Here is an 18,535-nt window from a genome sequence, read left to right as displayed (position 1 = left end):
GGCTGAATTTAAGAATGAAGAGAGGGGGAAAGCCTTTCCAACAAGGCATAACATCATTTTTTTCATTTTAAAGAAAATAAAAATTAGAAAACCATTAAAAAGAAAAAGTAGGATTTCTAGCTTACTTGAATTTCTGTGAGCTTTCCTTTGGCTTGATGGTTTGAGGGATCTACTCTTTTTTGCAACAAGAGTGGCCACCAATTCTTTTGAAGAGGGAAAGGTCAAAAACTAATGAATTATCAATAAATTCATTGTTTTTGGCTCTGGGGTGGAGTAGAGTAACAGTGCATAAAACACTATTAAGCTTCTACAAAGGGGGAGGCTTCTATTTATAGGAAAAAGTGAGCTTCTAACCAAGTAAACTGATTCTAGAATTTTCCAGATCAGTTTGGTCAATTTTTTTGACCATTTTTAGGTCAGTTTAGCTTACTTTTTGGAACTAGACTTGAATTAGGAGAGAGGAGAGATGAAATATCTCAATATTTGAGAATTTAAAACTCCACCACACATGTGAAATAGGCGCCTCCTTCATGAGGGGGAATCCCCACTCTTGAGGTGTCAAAAAATCATTTTTTTAGTATTTTCTTTGGTCTTTAGTCCACTCTTCATCTTATGTGAGTATTTACTCATTTTTGGGGAGATTTTCTTTATTTCTTCAATTTATCTCCTCCATAAAAATACTCATTTTTGGGGGGATTTTCTTTATTTCTTCAATTTATCTCCTCCATACATTTGGATGAATCTAATTGGTCCCTCAGAATCTTAATTTAAAATTTTCAGAAAATCTGGACCCTTAGGACCTTTTGAACAGATTATAATTTATTTCTAATGCACCTTCTGAAAATCTTTTTGAACTTCTGTTTTGGGGGAATTTATTTTAATAAGAAGAGATATTTTTCCATCCAAAAATATCTAAAATTTGAATAATCTCTCTCTAGAAAATTTTCTCTCTCTAAGCCAAAATAGGTAGAAACAAGAACCTTTATTATTCTGAAGAGGGAATTGATTACAAGGGAAGATACTGGACATCTTGAGGGGCTGGGGAGGAATCTTGCAGTGTTGCTCTCTTCTTTGTCTTTATTATGTTCCACTTCTCTCTGGAGCTGTTCTTTAGCCTGTTCGAATTGTGTGCTGAGTGTCTCATTCTCCTTGTGTCTCCTAACAATTATCTTGCTCAACTGCGTATTATGTGCCTCTAATGCTATCATCTTTGCTTCTTCATCCTCTGTAGTCTTTAAACTTCTAAAACAATTGCTTTTTTAAGTGTGGCCTCTGCTAGCTAGCTGTTCTTTTAGTACTTGCACCTGGTTGGTGGTGGCCTTGATATGCTTCCATAGCTCTGCATGCCTGTTCTGTAGGCAGTAGATGTGTGTGGTCATGAGGTGGCATCACCACACTCTCTGTTCTTGTGACCATATATTTGAGCTGGTAGAAGTGGAGCCTTCCGTTTCTTGAAGCTGGAGCTGTAGAGCAGCTCATCCATTCCTTCCAAGTATCTGCATCCTTTGGCATGTCCAGCTACTCTAAGAATGAACTTACACCTTGTAGGTTTTGGAATTCAAGGCACCTTCTTTTGTTGGGGCTAGGACTCTCTTCTTGCCTTTCTCATTTTTTGACTTCCTTTGCATGTTCCTCCATTGAGGTGCTGAGGTGGTTTCCTCGATATCCTCAATAACCTCTGCCTGTGGTTGTGGTTGCGGTTGCTCCTCCTTGTCTGTTTGCTCTCCCTTCTCATCAGCTGTGTGACGGGGGCAAATCTGAAAGTAAAACCACTTAAAAAAGTTGGAGTAGTGATTTCACATGTCGAAATAAACTCTCATGCACTTGAGGTCTGGTAAAATTGTTGGAGAGTCCCGACGACAGTGCATCAAACCACCCAGGTTCTTCCTAAGGGCTAAGATTCTATGGCCTTAGAGAGGAAGAAAAACCATCTTCCCCTGCAAGATCCAGTGGAATTTTTTATATGGCCAGGGTATTTTTTGGTCTCCAACACAGCACGAAAGATGAAGCGCAATCCGCGGGACCCTTCAACCACCAGCATAGGACACAGTCTAAGACCAGAATTACCAACCCAACCTTCTAGCTCCAGGCATACTAACATAGTAAGGATCAGTGGGACAAGCCACAGGGTTAGAAGGGATAAGGAGAGTGCCGCCAAGACAGGTCAAGTCTTCTTCCCTACATCGGAGGAAATAGAAACAGATTTGAAGAGGGTTGAGGTAGAGCAACAATTGCGACTATTGAGCTTAAGAAAACAAGAGCTCGATACTCAAAGAACAAAGGGAAATGGAGAATGTAAATCCATGTCGGTCTCGTGGAAAAGAACCCAAAACATCTAGAAATGCCACTGATAGCATGTGGAGGGGAATAACAGAAGGAGAAATACCAACTCTAGAACCCATCAATGAGGAATTAAGGGCGGACGAAGGCCTTGAGATGCAAGAAGAGGAGGACAATTTACCTAGGGTATCTCTAGAAGGTGAGGATCGTCTCTATACAAGAGAGGACATACAAGAAATGATCAATGATCCTACATTCTTGAAGGGCATGGAGCTCCTAATCTAACAAAGGTGGGATGAAGCCGCTAATAATGAGCCAGGTGACAAGAAGTTTGCTACGCAGCTGAACGCAATCACAAGGGCGGATCTGCTAAATACGGCCACAAAAATGGGCCGATGTATGGTCAGGGAACTAGGCACTGCCTTGGAATCCATACCATCCCAAATGAAGCCATGTATCATTTCCAAGCTTGTGCAAAAGTTGTCGGGTGATGGGGACCCGATCCAACATATAGAGGTCTTTGAGTCAACCTGTGAAACCTGTGGGGCCAGTGAGTGATGTAACCATAATCCATGCTTTTTCCCTGACCCTAGAAGGAAAGGCTCACCAATGGTATCAAACCTTAAAGCCAGAGGATAAAGTCAACATCACTAGGCTTAAGAATGTGTTCATACCAAGCTTTGCTCAAAGTGGTGATAGATGGAGTCTTGTGGCTCAGCTCCAGAATATCAAGCAGAAAGAAAACGAGTCCATGCGAGATTACGTATCTTGGCTCAAGCACTTGAATTCAAGATGCAAGTTGAGGGAAAGGCTGACTGATTAGTTACTTTCTTGCTTTCGAAGAGGGGTCCGAGATCATAAGATGCATGATTATCTAGTGTTAGCCCGATCGACTACTCTAGATACGTGCTGTAAGCTAGCAATCGAAATGAGGACAATATGCTTGAGTTGCCTCAACCAGAAGATTTCAAGGTAGCTTCGCTAGTGGCAACATCGTGAGTCTCAGGTCACTAGGACACAGGAACCAAGAGCAAGCAAGTTGGAAATATGATAGTGGAAGAGCTAAGTAATGCCATACTAGAGAAATCAAAGGTCACGGATGGAAGAGAAGCATTAGGGAATGCTCATCTCTACCCCGAGAGAGAGCTAAGTAATGCCATACTAGAGAAATCAAAGGTCACGGATGGAAGAGAAGCATTAGGGAATGCTCATCTCTACCCCCAGAGAGAGCTAATTTGGTGCTCTATTTTCACACAAAATCACATGAGCACCGAATGCCCTCACTTAAGGCTAAGGCAGTTACTTTATTGTTCTCACTGTGAGAGATTGGGGAACCATGACACTATCATGTTGGGGAACCATGACATTGCCATGTGCACATATCCGAGGGTCCAGCCCATAGCACAACTGTCGGCTCCCGGAGTTCACTAGCCTTACCAACACCACTTGTACAAATCATTGCGGCTGCAGGGCAGCCAAACCCATCCTACTTAGCAAGAGGGATGTTCCGAATGTAGGACATGTCACCTTTGCCACTGCCTGTTCTACCACCACAACCACCACACGCTAAAATCAACCAGTTGTTAATTGAAGAGCCCTTAGATGAGGGGGAAGTCATGCGTGAGGTAGAAATTAATAATGATTACTATAAGGAGCCCGCAGAGATCACGCCAGAGTTTCATGTCTTATAGAACAACACGCCAGTGCTAGTGTTTCAAACCACGGTGCAATGGAAAGGTAAAGACATAAACTCAACTATGAGAAGGGGGCCAATACAATGTTTTGGTTGAAATGGATCTCATCGAATAGTGGAGTGTCCTCATAAGAATGTGGTTAATGCGAGCCAAGCCCAGCCCTTGGCAGCACCAACTAATGTCATGCCAACACTTCCCTATATTCAGTGTGGGGTTGATCATTTGATTAAAGACTATCCATATCGCACCAGTGGTTTTGCTTCCACTTATAACCATGCCAATCAAGACTATAAGTGTGCAGCCTGGGAGTATGTTTAACTGGAAGAAGGTTGGGATCCATATTTTCTTTTGTAGGCTCCAATAGTTTCCTATAGTAACAACACAATATGCCTATATTATTCAACACTTCCAATCTTGTTTTGCGTTAATGGACAAAATAGATATAGTCATTTGAGAGCATTTTTGAGTATAAAAAATGAAAAATTACAAACTAGCCTTGCTTCCTGAATTCTTCGCTTGTATCCACCAGTCCCAGCCTTCAAATTTGCAATGTTTTTAATCTTCCTGCTTCGTTGTCTGTCTCCAAGCACGGTTCTCTTCCTTCTTGATCTTGTCAACTCTTTTTTACTCTTTGAATGCTCCTCAATTTCATTCTGCAACTGTTGCTCCAATTTTGCACGAATGGCTATCTCTTGAATCCTGGCCCCTTTTCTTGTAGGTACATTGTTTTATATGTTTCTGCAAATGCAGACTGTGCTGAAATATAACCAAGAAGTCCATTTTGTCCATCGCCCGCAAACCTCAGTAGTGTGGTTGGATTGACAAATGGAGGTGTAGAGTTTTTTACTAGACATTTTGGATATATGCTTCCATCACACCATAAGTCAATATGTTGGAGCCCTTCTCTTCTCATATTTTCTCGTTGTTGAGCATTCAGCACCGTATCCTTTCTTCTTTTTTGTGCTGGAGCGTATTGTTCTTCTAAGTCGATGTGAAGATGGTGTAATCGCTTCTTCTGAGATTGTGACTCACTAGTATCGGCCATTTTTTGTGCTTCTGAGGTTGCAAAGTTTGCTTGTCAATCTCATAGTCTTTTTATGACATGAATCGTGGAAGTGTGGCGGTATCCATACAATCATTAAGTTCAGTGATGGATTCTTTATGAGAGGCCTGCACACGTCGTCAAAAGAGATGCGGAATCTTTGGGAAACAAAAAAAAACTAAGGAGATATTTAATGCAAAATCGTGTTAGTTAGACAAAAGATTATCTTATTCTTTTCTGAACTGACAGTTCGGTAGTCCTTACTGACAGTTCTGAGTCACGTTTCCATATTTTATTATTTTTGAGGTCTTTTAGGAGAGAAATAAATCGAAAAATAGTGAATTTCTTACAGGGCCCCAAAATGAGCTCCCTTTTTCCCTAATGCTTGTCTTGTGTATGAGAGAGAGGGAGATAGTGTACTCTAGTGCATGTGCCTCTTGTATGCTTGGGTGTGGGAGAGTGAGAGGATGATTCCCTTGCATTATCGTGTGAGCGACTCTACCGATGATAGAGTGGAGGATTGGAGCTTCTACAAGCGAGCTTGGAGATCCTCAAGGGACGTGAGGTCGGAACATGGTAAGTACCCTATGAGACGGTTGTTGTCTACTGCTTGTTCTATTGGTGAATGTATGGATTTCTCTTGGGAGATGCAGTAGGCCACAACACCGTCCAATGTTTGTAAATAGATTGCTCCTCATGTGGTCATTTCATAAATCTTGAAAGGACCCATTCCTCTTAGCTTGAGTCATTTGTTTTTTTTTCTTGACGTTGTAGAGCAAGATCAAGCCCCCTACCGTCTTTAACCTCTTGGTTTTGATGTTCCATCTTTTCTTGAGGTTGTAGTGCAAGATCAAGCCCCCTACCGTCTTTAACCTTGAGGTTGTTTGTTTTTTCTTGAGGTTGTAGAGCAAGATCAAGCCCCCTACCGTCTTTAACCTCTTGGTTTTGATGTTCCACCTTTTCTTTGTGGCATACATGACCACCAAAGAGTGTAACCTAGTCTCATTTAGTTTTTCAATCTCAATGAGTCATTTAGATAACTTGCAGCCATTCCGTTCCATTTGCTTGGCTACCCTCAAGGTTGGGATCATGAGTTCCACTAGAAGAATTGCATCCAGTTTAAAGACCAAATTATAAGGTGGTGTCCCTCTATTGACATTTTGTAGGAAATTTTATATACCCATAATGTTGATGAGAGTTTATGTTACCAATCCATTCTCAAAGCATCAACAAAACCATTTTCAGCATAAGACTTTGTTTGTGCTCTCTGCTTGTCTGATCATTTACATGTATTATGGAGAAGACTTATGGTGGACAACCATAAATTCTTCTAAAATAAAATCCACCACTTCATTTAAGAAATGAGTCCCTTGGTCATAAAGGAGTTCAAGGGGACATCAAAACCTTGTGATGGAGTTCTTATATAGAGGAACTTAGCAATTATCCTAGTGTCAGCCTTGACTATGGCAAGTTAGTCTCAACTCATCTAGTCTGATAATCTATAGCCACGATGATATATTACACTTGCGTGCTTTTAACTAGACTGGACTCAAGGGTCCTACAAAATACATTCTCTATTTAGCAACAAACGTCCTAACAAACATAATTGGCTATAAGGGCATTCTCTATTTAGCAAATGTCCTAACAAACATAATTGGCTATAAGGGCATTCTCTATTTAGCAAATGTCCTAACAAACATAATTGGCTATAAGGGCATTCTATCTCTTTTTTGGAGTATTATGAAGTGTTGGAGCTCACCACATATTTTGATGTATTCCATGGGATCTCCAAAGAGGGTTGACCCACCACAACCCAAAATGGAGGACTTTTCAAGCAGTGATTTCATGTCCAAAGTGTCCTCTAATAGCAACGACCCTCTGTGTGACTTGTTTAAGAATATCGACGTCCTTGTCCTCACACAGAGAGAGTCTTAAAATATATTCTCTTCCCTTTTTATAGAGATGCCCCCGAGATAAGTGTGTAAGGGGCTACTACCTTCACAAGTTGTCTTTTTATTTTTAGGGACATTGATTCCATGGCTCAAGAATTGAGAAATTTCAGGAGCTACTACCTTCACAAGTTGTTTTTTAATTTTTAGGGACATTCATTCCATGGCTCAAGAATTGAGAAATTTCATGGCTTCATCTTGGCACAAGACTAATTTGGAATAGAGGAGTATCCAAAAGATCATCCTCAACTCCCTTTGGTGGTTCTCCACTCAAGATTCTTGACAAATGGTTAGCTCTTACTTGTATTGACCCATTTCTTATCGAGATGGTAAAATCAAACTCAAGAAGAAGAAATAGCAATTTTGGACACCTTGTGATCTACCCCATGGTGCATGGTTCGTTTACTAGATAGAGTAAGGCTTGATGGTTAATGTAAAATACAAACTTGTTTACCAAAAGATAATGGCAAAACTTATTCATAACATAAACCATTTGATAATCCTTCTTTCTTAGTGTGGTTTTATAGTTCTTCTCTCTTAGTGTGGTTTTATAGTTCTTCTCTAGCTTGTTCAATTGTCAACTGGCATAGCAGAGTGGAGAAGTCCATGTTCTTTTCTCCCGGTTGAGTTAAAATGATCCTATGGCATAAGTCAATGCATCAATGTGCACATGGAAGATATTATTCCACCTTGGTGCTCTCAAAATTAGAGCTGAGATCAAAGTTTGTTTTACCTTATATAGAATGCTTCCTCACATTCTTCTGTTCATATGAAACATATCAACAGGGCATATAGATGTCTAGCAATATCTGTATACATGAGTATGAATCTTGTTTAATACCTCAATTGTCCCTTAAACCTTTAGATAGCCTTTGGCTTTTAGGTCTCTTGAGTTCTAAAATATCTTGGATCTTTCCTTCTTCTTGTTATCCCATTTTTGGACACGACATGCCCTAAGATTCTACCATGCTTCACCATGACTTTACACTTTTATGGGTATCACCAATCAGCACCTCTCAAACACTTGTCACTCACAACAGCATTTAACTTTTTCAAGTTCACACATACTTGGATCTTGCCATTCTTCTTTGGTACTATGACCCCTAGTGATATCCAATCAGTGTGCTCAATCTCATATACAAAACTTGCCAAAACAATTTTATCGACTTCTTCCTTAATGGTTATAGAATATGTTTCATTGTAAGTGTGCAGCTTTTGTTTGATTGGCATTACACCATCGTCCCACAAGTGGAATCGTGTGCCAACAGACTTATGAAGAAACCCCCCTAAGATCTGAGTAACTCCAAACAAACATATCTCGGCATTTCTTGAGTAACTTTGTTAATTTAGTTTCCTTCTTTGGGGTCAAGTCTGGAGATATCCAAACCTTTTTAGGCTGTTCTCTCGGTTGTGCTAGATCAATTTGTTTGGCATCTTTCGGTCTCTCTCTTTTTGGTGTTAGTGCATACACCTTCCGATTTTTTATCTTATTTTATAGTTCTTGAAATGTGAGGGGACTTTTGCCTCTAGCCCTCTTGTCGATCACTATCCGCTGAACTAACCTCTTGGGATTCTTGTTTGACTTGTCCCTCATGTATATCTTTGTTTTGTTTTCTCCATCCAGACTTGGATGTCTTTTTGGAGTCAAGGTTGAACCTATGGGATTACCGTGTGCTATGATTTTAGCAATTTTAGGATATATTTATAAGGCATCTCTTCCCCAATTGTGGTTTAATATCATTTGGCATATGGATGGCCATCCAATCATAATTGGTCGACCTTCCAAGGTCAAAATGTATGCTTGTAGGCTAGGCCACACAACATTACTTCCACCTCCTTCAGAATTCCTATGGCTATTTCTAAATTGCCATTGATGACTAATTTAAGGACAATCTTTGAAGGTTTGAGGGGCTTGCTTTCTCATCTTTGCCACATGTCTTTGGTGGCTATGCTCACTCTTGCTCTACCATCTAGGATCGTAGTTATAGTCATGCCATCCAATTTGATTGGAATTGTGGGATTTATGTCGTCACCTTCCAAATACTTACCCACTATGATGACACAGGCACATCTTTGTACATTTTCAGTGAGTTTTTCTGATTTTCATAGTCGGTCTTATCTAGGTCCCCTATTGGTTTAGGTTGATTTTTCATCCATTGATGGACTTCATTCCAAACTTGTGGTTTTCTTTTTAAGTACTCAGCCATCATGATGTTGATAGGGACAGAGAGGATTGCTCTCAAGGCTCCAGTTTCTTTCTTAAGATGTGGCCTTATCAAAGGTCCCCTTTTCTTTTTCACCATGCCATTTCACATCAAGGAGCTAAACGAGGATGGCCTGTCTCTCTTGGAGTGGTTTTGAATACTCCTTCAAGTCCTTTGCTCACAACATTTGCTATGTCTTTGGCACTCTTGGGTGATTTAGCCTTCTTTGAATCATGGCATGTAATGCTAGGATCAGTTTTGGTCAATGATTCAAACCTCAGACTGTCTGTGGATGGGATGCATGTAAATTTATCATCAAAGTCTATGGCATCCAAGAAACAGTCCACTAGCGTTCAATGCCTCTTGGTATACAATGCATCATGTAGTTGCTTGCTTCTCAATCCTTCAAAGAATGACAAAATTAGCCTGGTTTGGATCGGGTTCTCCTCAGTATGACTACTGTTTTGTTCTTGATATGATTGATGCAATCTCTCAGTGTTTCATTTGTTCAAGTAGCTTGAATTGATATAGTCGAGTGTTACAGAGTTATGATTGAAATTTGCCTTGGAGAATCCTATTGTAAATGCTAGCTCCAAGTTTTCAATGGTTTCTCTTTGTAAACCTTCTAGCATTTAAAACTAGAGCAAAGGGTTGCTTTCTATGGTTAAGCCAAAAACTTCTACTATTGTTTGAGGATCGGTCATGCTTTCGGTTGTGCAGACTTGCTTAAAAGTAGCCATATGGCTGTAGGGATCTCCCACTCCGTCAAACTTTGAAATTAGCTTGGCTATGAGAGAGGGTCTTATCCTAGGATGGTCATACTCCGCTTCCTCTCAATCCTCTTATGGGTCTCACTAACATCGGGAATGCCATCTATAGTTCTTCTCATCTCTTGGGCTGTATGAGTTCTAGTTCCTATTTTAATTGGTTCTACTATTAGCTCGAGAATGAGTGTGGCCATGTGCCTAGGTTTAACTCTGGGAGGTACCTAAGTATAGAATGGTCCCACATAACCATAGGCTAGTATCCCAAAAGATGTTTCTCTTGGTCGATTTAGGGGGTGCGAAGCCCAAATGTATCATTGGGTATCCACATACCAGTACTCCAAGAGCTATTGGTATACTTGAGGCTCTATATTCCTAGCTCTTGCAGTTCCCCATCTAATTAGATTGGTACTATAAGATCAACTCAGGTTATCGATCTGGTTCTTTTTGAAGGCGCACCCTAACGGTGCTCATCCCACTGGAATCTAAATGTTCTTGCTCTCGTAAAGGCTCTAATAATGTGGAGGGAAGCCTGACTTTGGCTTTGGTTCTATTGGTCGTTTCCCTCGTGGAATAAAATGAAAATTCTCCTCTCACCGTAGAGCTTCCTAATCTTGAGGTGATTTCCTTAGGAGAGGTTCTTACTTCACTTGGCCTTGAAGTTCTATGCTCTAGGTTTGTATTGGATGGAAAGAGTCCCTCTTGCCCATACTTTTCTGTCCTCCTCACTTCATCAGTTTCTTGGGATGTATGTGTTATTGTCCTCACATGCATACGTAGTTTTGATCACTAGTTAGATGATAACAAATGAGAGCTAAAACATGCAATACTAATGTACATTTTGATGCAATTAATGTAATCTAAGCTTGAAATTCCTTGTGTGCATGCTATATGAACACCAAAAACTAACCTACATGTAAGTAAAATAACAAACAAGCCAACATTTGAACTAAAAACATTCTTTTATGCACAAAGAGCGCAAAAACGCACTAAATCACACAAATCTCCATGTGAAAATCCACTACTTAGAAGTGTAGACAATGGGTAAACCGTAAATCTAAACTATTGCAAAGGAAAAAGGCAAGAGATTGCTCCCTATCAACTCTGTTAGAAATGTAAAGGATTTAGAGCATAGGACCACTCTATCTCTAACACCAATACTATCACGAGGTCTAATACAATGCTTAATCTCAAAATACATACATGAAGTACATCATTCGAAAAGTCACACTAGCTTGCTGCTGAACTCTCTTTAAACGAAAATCACAAGTATTCCGCCGGACCATTACGAACACCCATCCAAGTACAAATTGTGGTTTGCAAGCTTAAATACATAGCATTTGCTTATTTGTTGTGTAGCAACCATGCTGAAAACCAGCTTGTCTGGAAATTGCCCCCAAAAGCTTCCCTTGCGCTCTCTAGTGGTGGGGCAAGTGTGTTGACCACCACATGCTATGCCTCGAAATACAACCAATTTTTGTAATGGTTTTCCTAATTTTGCTCAACGGCAACCACACCGACCACCAGCCGGCCTTTTGTGAATTTTCCAAAATCGACTCACCTCTACAGAAGGACTTATTAGTTATCCCAAGTTTGCAATTGGATGCACATACTAGGCATTGGGCAAGTTCATAATGACTTCAGGTAACTTTTGTCGATTTGTCCGAGATAATTAGAAAAAGGATAAGCAAGATGCAAAACATCAAGCCAAAGAAAATTGCCACACCAGAGGGTACTCAATAGCTATTTTATTCATTAATGCCATGTTAATGAAGAATGGTGAAAGAGCTTCCATAAAAGCAAAAAGCCCACAATTTATGTCCTCCAAAAACGGAATAGCTGCACCGGGCTAGCATATGCCTCTGATAGATATCCTTTCCTTTGGAAATCTGTTCAGGGACTTTCCTCATCTCTTCAATTACTATTTCCTTGACCTGTTATTGGCACTAAACTTACATGTGGAAGCTGATTGCCTCTCATTGAGGGGGTTTCCATTCTAGTCTACACAATGAGCTCACTCTTAACGGTGAACTTGAACTCAAGAACTGTTTACAACAGTCTGCTCAGACGTCTGTGTTTCCATTTCACCAGATGCCGCAAAAATTCGAGGACCTAGCATGGAAGGAAACATTCATTAATCTTTAAGCTTTGACGTCAATCTGCGTTACAATTTCTGACCGGTGAAGGCCGCAGTTCAGATTAAGTAGCACTTGAAGAAAGATAGAGAATACCTCATTTGGATCGCGTAGTGAACACACAGCGTTTGTGTCCTTGGCAACATTCGATACAAGTATAGCGAGCCCGTGCTTCCTTCTAGCCACCATCTGGTATGAGTGACAATATGTGATTAGAGAAAGCATCAGAAGCCTTCATTCCTTACATAGGTATTCTATCGGCCAGCCAACACACACGCACGCGCTATGGCAACACTATCAGGAACAAAAAGAAAGATTTGCAAGGTTTTAAACTCAAAAAGACCCTTACTTTGAAAGCATCTTCATCAGTTTGATCATCTCCTATGTATATTGGGAAAACATCATTTCGGCTCCCAAAACCTGGTCCCAAAAACACAGATTTGAATGATCGCCCATCAATAAAACTATCTGCTTCGATGGCTAGAATTATCTTACCAAGTGTCCTTAACAAGTAGTCCAATGCCTTCCCTTTGTTCCATGATATAGAAGGGCGGACTTCCAAGACCTAAAAAGTTGGCAACACAAAATCAGTTTCCGTTACAACCTGCTGCTCTTTCCATGGACGCAACTATATGTCACAAGCTTTACCTTTCGACCTTGGGTAAGGCAAAGATTTGAATATGGCTTTAGGACATGTTGCACCTGCTCTGCTAAGGGCAACCAGTTCTATGAAACCAATACAAAAATTGAACTTCAAGGTCACCAATCAATCTCAATACCAAAGCACTACATCAAATACCAAATGTAAACAGAAGGATTGTACTGAAGGTAAAAATTGCCTTACACTTACCTCTTCCTTCACACATCGAAAATGAACACTAACACAGAACTTGTTGTGTTCAACCTTTGCTCCAGGTACTTTATTGGCCTTCTCCTCCAACAACTCGAAGATCTTCACAACCAAGCACCCTTATCAGCAATAGAAGTCATTATAAAATGTTGACTGACAAGGACAATATAGCATTTATTACTCCCACAAGCTGAGAGACTTAAATTCCCTAGTCTAGTATGCACAACAACAAGAGGCTGCACCTTCCTATTTTCATAAATTGAACCATGAAAGGTTGCTGACAAGAAATTTTAATGAAGTGATCCATTCTGCCTGTAAGGTGTCCTGCCAAAGTAGGACCACTTTACCTCATCCATGATAAGAGTGAACTCGCTGGCCGGCTGGAATAAGACAACATCATTCCCCTGTATCAGCCACAACAAAGCCAACATAAGACAATCATTGAACTAAAATGTCTGAATATTGCATTGAGTTTAAGCTGTGCCTGCTTGGGAGCCTGGGTCTAAACAACAACTACCTCCTCATCCAAGGTCTTTGTAACGTGGGCCTTAGAGCCATTACATCCTTCTGCAGGTCCCATGATGTCCATACCATGACTTCCTGCATAATATAACTCAGGTAGTTGTACAAACTCATAAACCTGCCATTGAAGAAAGGGTTCATATTCATTGTTACTGCTACATTCAATTGTATGAACTCAGTATATATACAAACTGTTACACATACAGAAAACGCAAAGTATTTTATTCTATATATACAAAGATGTAAAACTTGAAAAATGTAAATGAGCACATGCCTTCTCTCTACTTCTGCCAGTAATGATTGCTGTTGGAAAAAGGGTCGCAATCTCTTTTACAACAGTGCGCATCTGGAGTTGTTTTATTGAAACCATTAGTGGAAGAAACTGTTTAGACATTATTTCTATGAGGAGAAAGTATACTGATAGAAAACAAACCTCATCTGACATGAAAGCACATTCAGGGTCTTCAACAATTGGTGAAAGTGTCCCATCATAATCTAGAAACACAAAAATACGCTTCCCATTTGCAGCTTCAAGTAATTTCTCAAATTTCTCCAGTGCCGAGGGATGATTTGCCTGTGCAAGCAAGAAGAATTTTGTGCCACTAAGTTGTAAGTACGCGCAAACTAAATACCAGGAAAACAAAGTGGACAGATGAATTACAATGGAGGATATTAGGCCAGATTTACTGCCGCCATCACGAAGGGCCCACCAAGCGGAAGTCTTCCGACCTAGGAAGGCCAGACATGGGACAGAAGCACATCAACTTTTCAGTGCTATCAGGCCAGTGGTTTGGAAACCTGACACGTTTCCACTAGGCTAGCTCTCATAATATATATGGGAAAGGCTCCCATTTGTGTTGTATGTCTGAATAAGGTGGTGAATATCCCTCTGCCCTCCTAGGGCCACATCACAGTTTCCAGGAGGAAGCTTGCAAACCCATCCTTATCTAACATATCCTTATCTAACATATCCTTATCTAACATGGGATGGCACAACCCTAAACCAGAACTTGCTCATCCACTCAAAACTCTTAACCTCCAAGATACTAAACAGATGTCCAAAGAAACGAAACAGAGAACACGCCAGACTGAGCTCAAGATCTTATGACAAATGTCAAGATAAAGAAGCGAGGTACTCACCATCCATGCTCTGTACTGCATATCGATTGTGACAATCTCTGATTTGTCGACTGCATCCATCTGTAAACATCTAACACGAGGCGGTGATGAATCTTTCATGGCCTCAAGCCAGCCCAGAATCAATCCATTCTCGACCTTGTGAGGTGGCAGCCTTCTCTTTACACAAGAATATGCAGGTCCACTAGCAGCAGTCGAGCTAGCAAATGAGCCAGCATTTGGAGGATAAGTAAACAAGCCATTTGAAGATGCCGATGAAAGAGAAGCCATATGAAACACAGAAGGAGAGATTGGAGAGGGGTCTTTGACCCCCATATTATGCTTTGATCTGAAAGCCATAATAAGACTCCTTTAATGGGAGCTGCTACACTCCTTGGATTGATTACTAAAATATGTGAAATGTATCAAAGACCTAGCGTTGGGCCTATTTCAACCCAAGCAACAATTTACACTATGATGTCTGTATATGATGCATATCAAGGTTATCTATCTAGGACTTCAGAGGGATGGCCGGAGGCAGATTAGATACCTGCATAACCAAGACAAAAGCAAACCGACCATTAATGCATATCCACGCACATTGTGGTGATGTGCTACGTCCTATTGATGTTAATTTTTTCATATAAAGCACAAGCAGAGTAATGAAGATCTGTCTATCAGCTCTGAAATTATTAGCAACCGAAATCACAGTTATCTAATTAAGGCAACACTAAATCTTTAAAAAGCTTGTGTATCAGGTCTTGATTAGCATAATCAGAGCACTCTTATCTCATTGTGGTAACCCAAACCAGATAAGCAAAATGTTAATCAAGTCTGAAGTCACTGGAATAGCACAGTCAGGACACTATTATGTCATTCAGCTGCCTAAGAATTGATGGACAATTTTCTTATCTACACAGCTCTGATTTACGGAACACTATGGAGATTGCCAAAAGTTGAGTAATCACAAGCTAAACCTCTCCTTTTTTCCTCCCAAGAAGCGATCTTTCTATAAGTCATAAAGAAAACGTATGCTCAGACCCTCAAGAAAGGAAAACGTATGCTCAGACCCTCAAGAAAGGAAACATAAGCTATAGGAATTTGGAGCTTACAATTAAGCTAAGCCTTCTAACAAATTAGCTCAGCGACTAAGTAATTATTGGCATACGGTTATGCTAATTGCCAATTTGTTATACGGCTACAAAATACACTAATTTGCATTCTGAATGTGATTATACCACTACGAAATGCACCGATTTGCCTTCCAAATGTGATAGAACCTCTACAAAAGACCCTTATTTGCCTTTAATATGCTGGTTTAACATAAAAAACGGTGATGATTGGCGGCTAAACAAGGCAAGAAATGTGATTATATCGCTACGGAGCCGTCTAAACCTGGTTTATCCTTTCAAGTAGGTAGGAAAACAATGTGCAGAGATTCGAATGAAAACAATGTGCGACAAAAGCAGAAAAACAAAGGGAGCATTGCAAGTACCGGGACAATTGAAGGAGGCAAGCACGCAGGAAGTGCCGAATTCTCTTGTATTTATGATCTCCCACCGCTGGCTTCGCCTCTCTGCAATCTTAAATGCGTCAAAGATACGATGAATGTGAAGAAATTCTGTGCGGAGGCCAAATCCGCCTTTTTGCCCTCGGCGATGCTTCCTGCGATCCCCCCCTTCGCCTCCAATAATGCACGCTGCTGATTCTAAAGCATCTGCAATACACGTCGCCTTCCGTCCACAACAACACACTCCCGCAGAAACAATGGAAAGCTCAAAAAAGCAGAAAGGCGAGAGCACCTTCTTTTGCATCTACTGCCGCGGGGTTGGAATGGGCAGACAAAGTAGGTGGGGAAGAGACGGCGATGGCTACGGCTATGGCACCTTGCTTTGCCAGAGGGAAAATTAGGGTTGTTTCTGGCTAGGGCTCCTTCCTGGCTATGGTTGATGAAGCTGTTAGGATTTCATCGCTATTACAATTAAAGCTAGGGTTTCCTGGCTATGCAGAATTAGTTCCTGAATATGTCGAAAACGCCTGCTATGGTTTTCGATAAGCTCTCTCGATCGATGAAGCTGTTGGCTATGGCGATGAAGCTCTACAGCAGGGTGTCAAGGAAAGGGGGAAAAGGCAGGCTAGAAGATGAGGCCTGGCAATATTGGCGGAAAAAAATGTTCCAATTTAATTCTTAATAGAAAAAAAACAAATGGCCAAAAAATATATATTTTATTTGTTTGGAGTATTTTAATAAAAAGCTATTTATATTACTGTCATAAATAGGTAGTTAAAAAAGGTTATGAAACGACAGGTTTGCATGTTATTAATATGAATTTTATAAACATGAAATTAATAAAAAACATTTTAGATATTCTTAGGATAGCAAGCCCAGGGGGCTTTGCTTACAAAATATGTAAGTGGGTGCAGGAAAACATGGAGCATGAAATTTTTCAAGAATGACTTGATTTTGGGTGGAAGAAAGATACACAACCAAGCCATTCTCTTGTGCACACAGATTATTAGATACTAACATGGAGCATGAAATTTTTCAAGAATGACTTGATTTTGGGTGGAAGAAAGATACACAACCAAGCCATTCTCTTGTGCACTCAGATTATTAGATACTGCTACCTCAAACACACATGGCAAGCTAGGAACTCCCGAGTCTTCGAAGAGACGTTTGTGGTACCCCAATTTGACAACATCATTCAGGAAAGCATGGAGCACAAGTTGCTATTGGGGAAAAATCTTCACTCGGACGATTGGAGAATGGCACTGAGTGCTCTTCAGGGCTCAAGCGCAAGTTAGGCTCTAACACACCATCTGCATTGCCTCTAGTATGTTAATAGTAGAAACCCTAGTGCACCCTCGAAGGCTTTGTATTGCAATGTATTATTTTTGACTCCTCAAGTGCTTGAGGAACTTTGTACATTTTTTTTTGGAATGCAATACTCAGTTCAGAATTGAGCATCGAAAAAAAAAAGGATAGCAGTTCCCGATAAAAATTCGAGAAAAAATATTCATTTATTTACTATATACTATATATAGTATAGTTATAGTTATTGGAATATATTAAAAAGAGAAAAAAAACACTAAACGAAAGGAAATATGTTTATAAAGTTGCTAATGGATCTCAATAATAATTCGTAAAATGTATCTTTCCACGTGTTATTTCTATAAAAAATTCGGATAAAAATATTCATTTATTTAGTTAAAGGGAATATCTATATAGTTATATAGTTATTGGAATATTAAAAAGGGAAGAAAAAAACACTAATACTTTGGACACTTTATTTTTTACGAAAGGAAATATGTTTATAAAGTTGCTAAGGATTTCAATAATAATTCGTAAAATGTATCTTTACAAGTGTTATTTCTATAATATGTAAGAAAGTCGAATTGCATTTACTGCAGTTAAATATTATATTATTATTGTTATCGTAATAATAAATAAAGGGCAACTTTATGTTTTTATTCTAGATGCTAAGCGGTTAGTCCTCTTCTAGCCCTGTGGCCGCTGTGGAAGAGGCTGGAAGGACCACGTCGGAGTCGCCAAATCACGCGAGACGTGACCCGCCCCTTAACTACGACCCGCACAAAACACAAATTTCAACTTCAAGAAAAGGCGCCGAAGCAAACGACAAAAACCGGCCACCACATCAGAAAGCGACCGGTGGGCACGTGGACCCCACAGTTTGCCAGTTGGCACACGTTATATGCCGCGCCCAGCGGCCAGATAACGGGCGCCGGTCCACGTCAGCCCGTGCCGTTAATCCTTAACTCGCATTCAGCGCCCGGATCCCCGCCGCCCGATCCGGCCGTCACGCTCTTTTGCCACGCTGGCTCACCTCCTAGATGGAAACGCCCACGCTACGTGTCAGCTTTCTCGCCACAGCAGTTGCCATGTCAGGTCGCTTACTCATTCTAAAATGGCCACGTCCGAGATGTTTCCACTTGTCGCTCAATTATTGCAACTGCAAAG

At 40.4% G+C, this 18,535-nt stretch overlaps 1 protein-coding gene across 2 annotated transcripts; it reads right to left on the bottom strand.

The window, feature by feature from the left end:
* Positions 1–11,665: 11,665 nt before the first annotated feature.
* Positions 11,666–16,713, bottom strand: LOC147608498 (putative trehalose-phosphate phosphatase C). 2 transcript variants are annotated; one of them, XM_086788922.1, is made up of 12 exons: positions 16,052–16,713; positions 14,581–15,106; positions 13,874–14,014; positions 13,715–13,786; positions 13,436–13,558; positions 13,266–13,322; positions 12,919–13,020; positions 12,717–12,794; positions 12,564–12,633; positions 12,418–12,488; positions 12,165–12,257; positions 11,666–12,045 (listed from the first exon to the last, which is right to left on the bottom strand). In XM_086788922.1, the coding sequence occupies exons 2-12, from the start codon at positions 14,914–14,916 to the stop codon at positions 11,983–11,985; spliced, it is 1,206 nt and encodes a 401-aa protein (XP_086645048.1). In that variant the 5' UTR covers positions 14,917–15,106; positions 16,052–16,713; the 3' UTR covers positions 11,666–11,982. The 2 variants fall into 2 exon arrangements, with proteins under 2 accessions (XP_086645048.1, XP_086645050.1); XM_086788924.1 differs by having other exon boundaries at positions 14,581–14,905; positions 16,052–16,190.
* Positions 16,714–18,535: the final 1,822 nt, after the last annotated feature.

This window comes from Cibotium barometz, chromosome 53 (assembly GCF_041138505.1).
Source record: "Cibotium barometz isolate CiBa-2024 chromosome 53, ASM4113850v1, whole genome shotgun sequence".
Taxonomy (NCBI): Eukaryota; Viridiplantae; Streptophyta; class Polypodiopsida; order Cyatheales; family Cibotiaceae; genus Cibotium; species Cibotium barometz.
The sequence above is the reverse complement of the archived record's forward strand: the minus strand, read 5'-3'. Positions and strand labels throughout refer to the sequence as shown.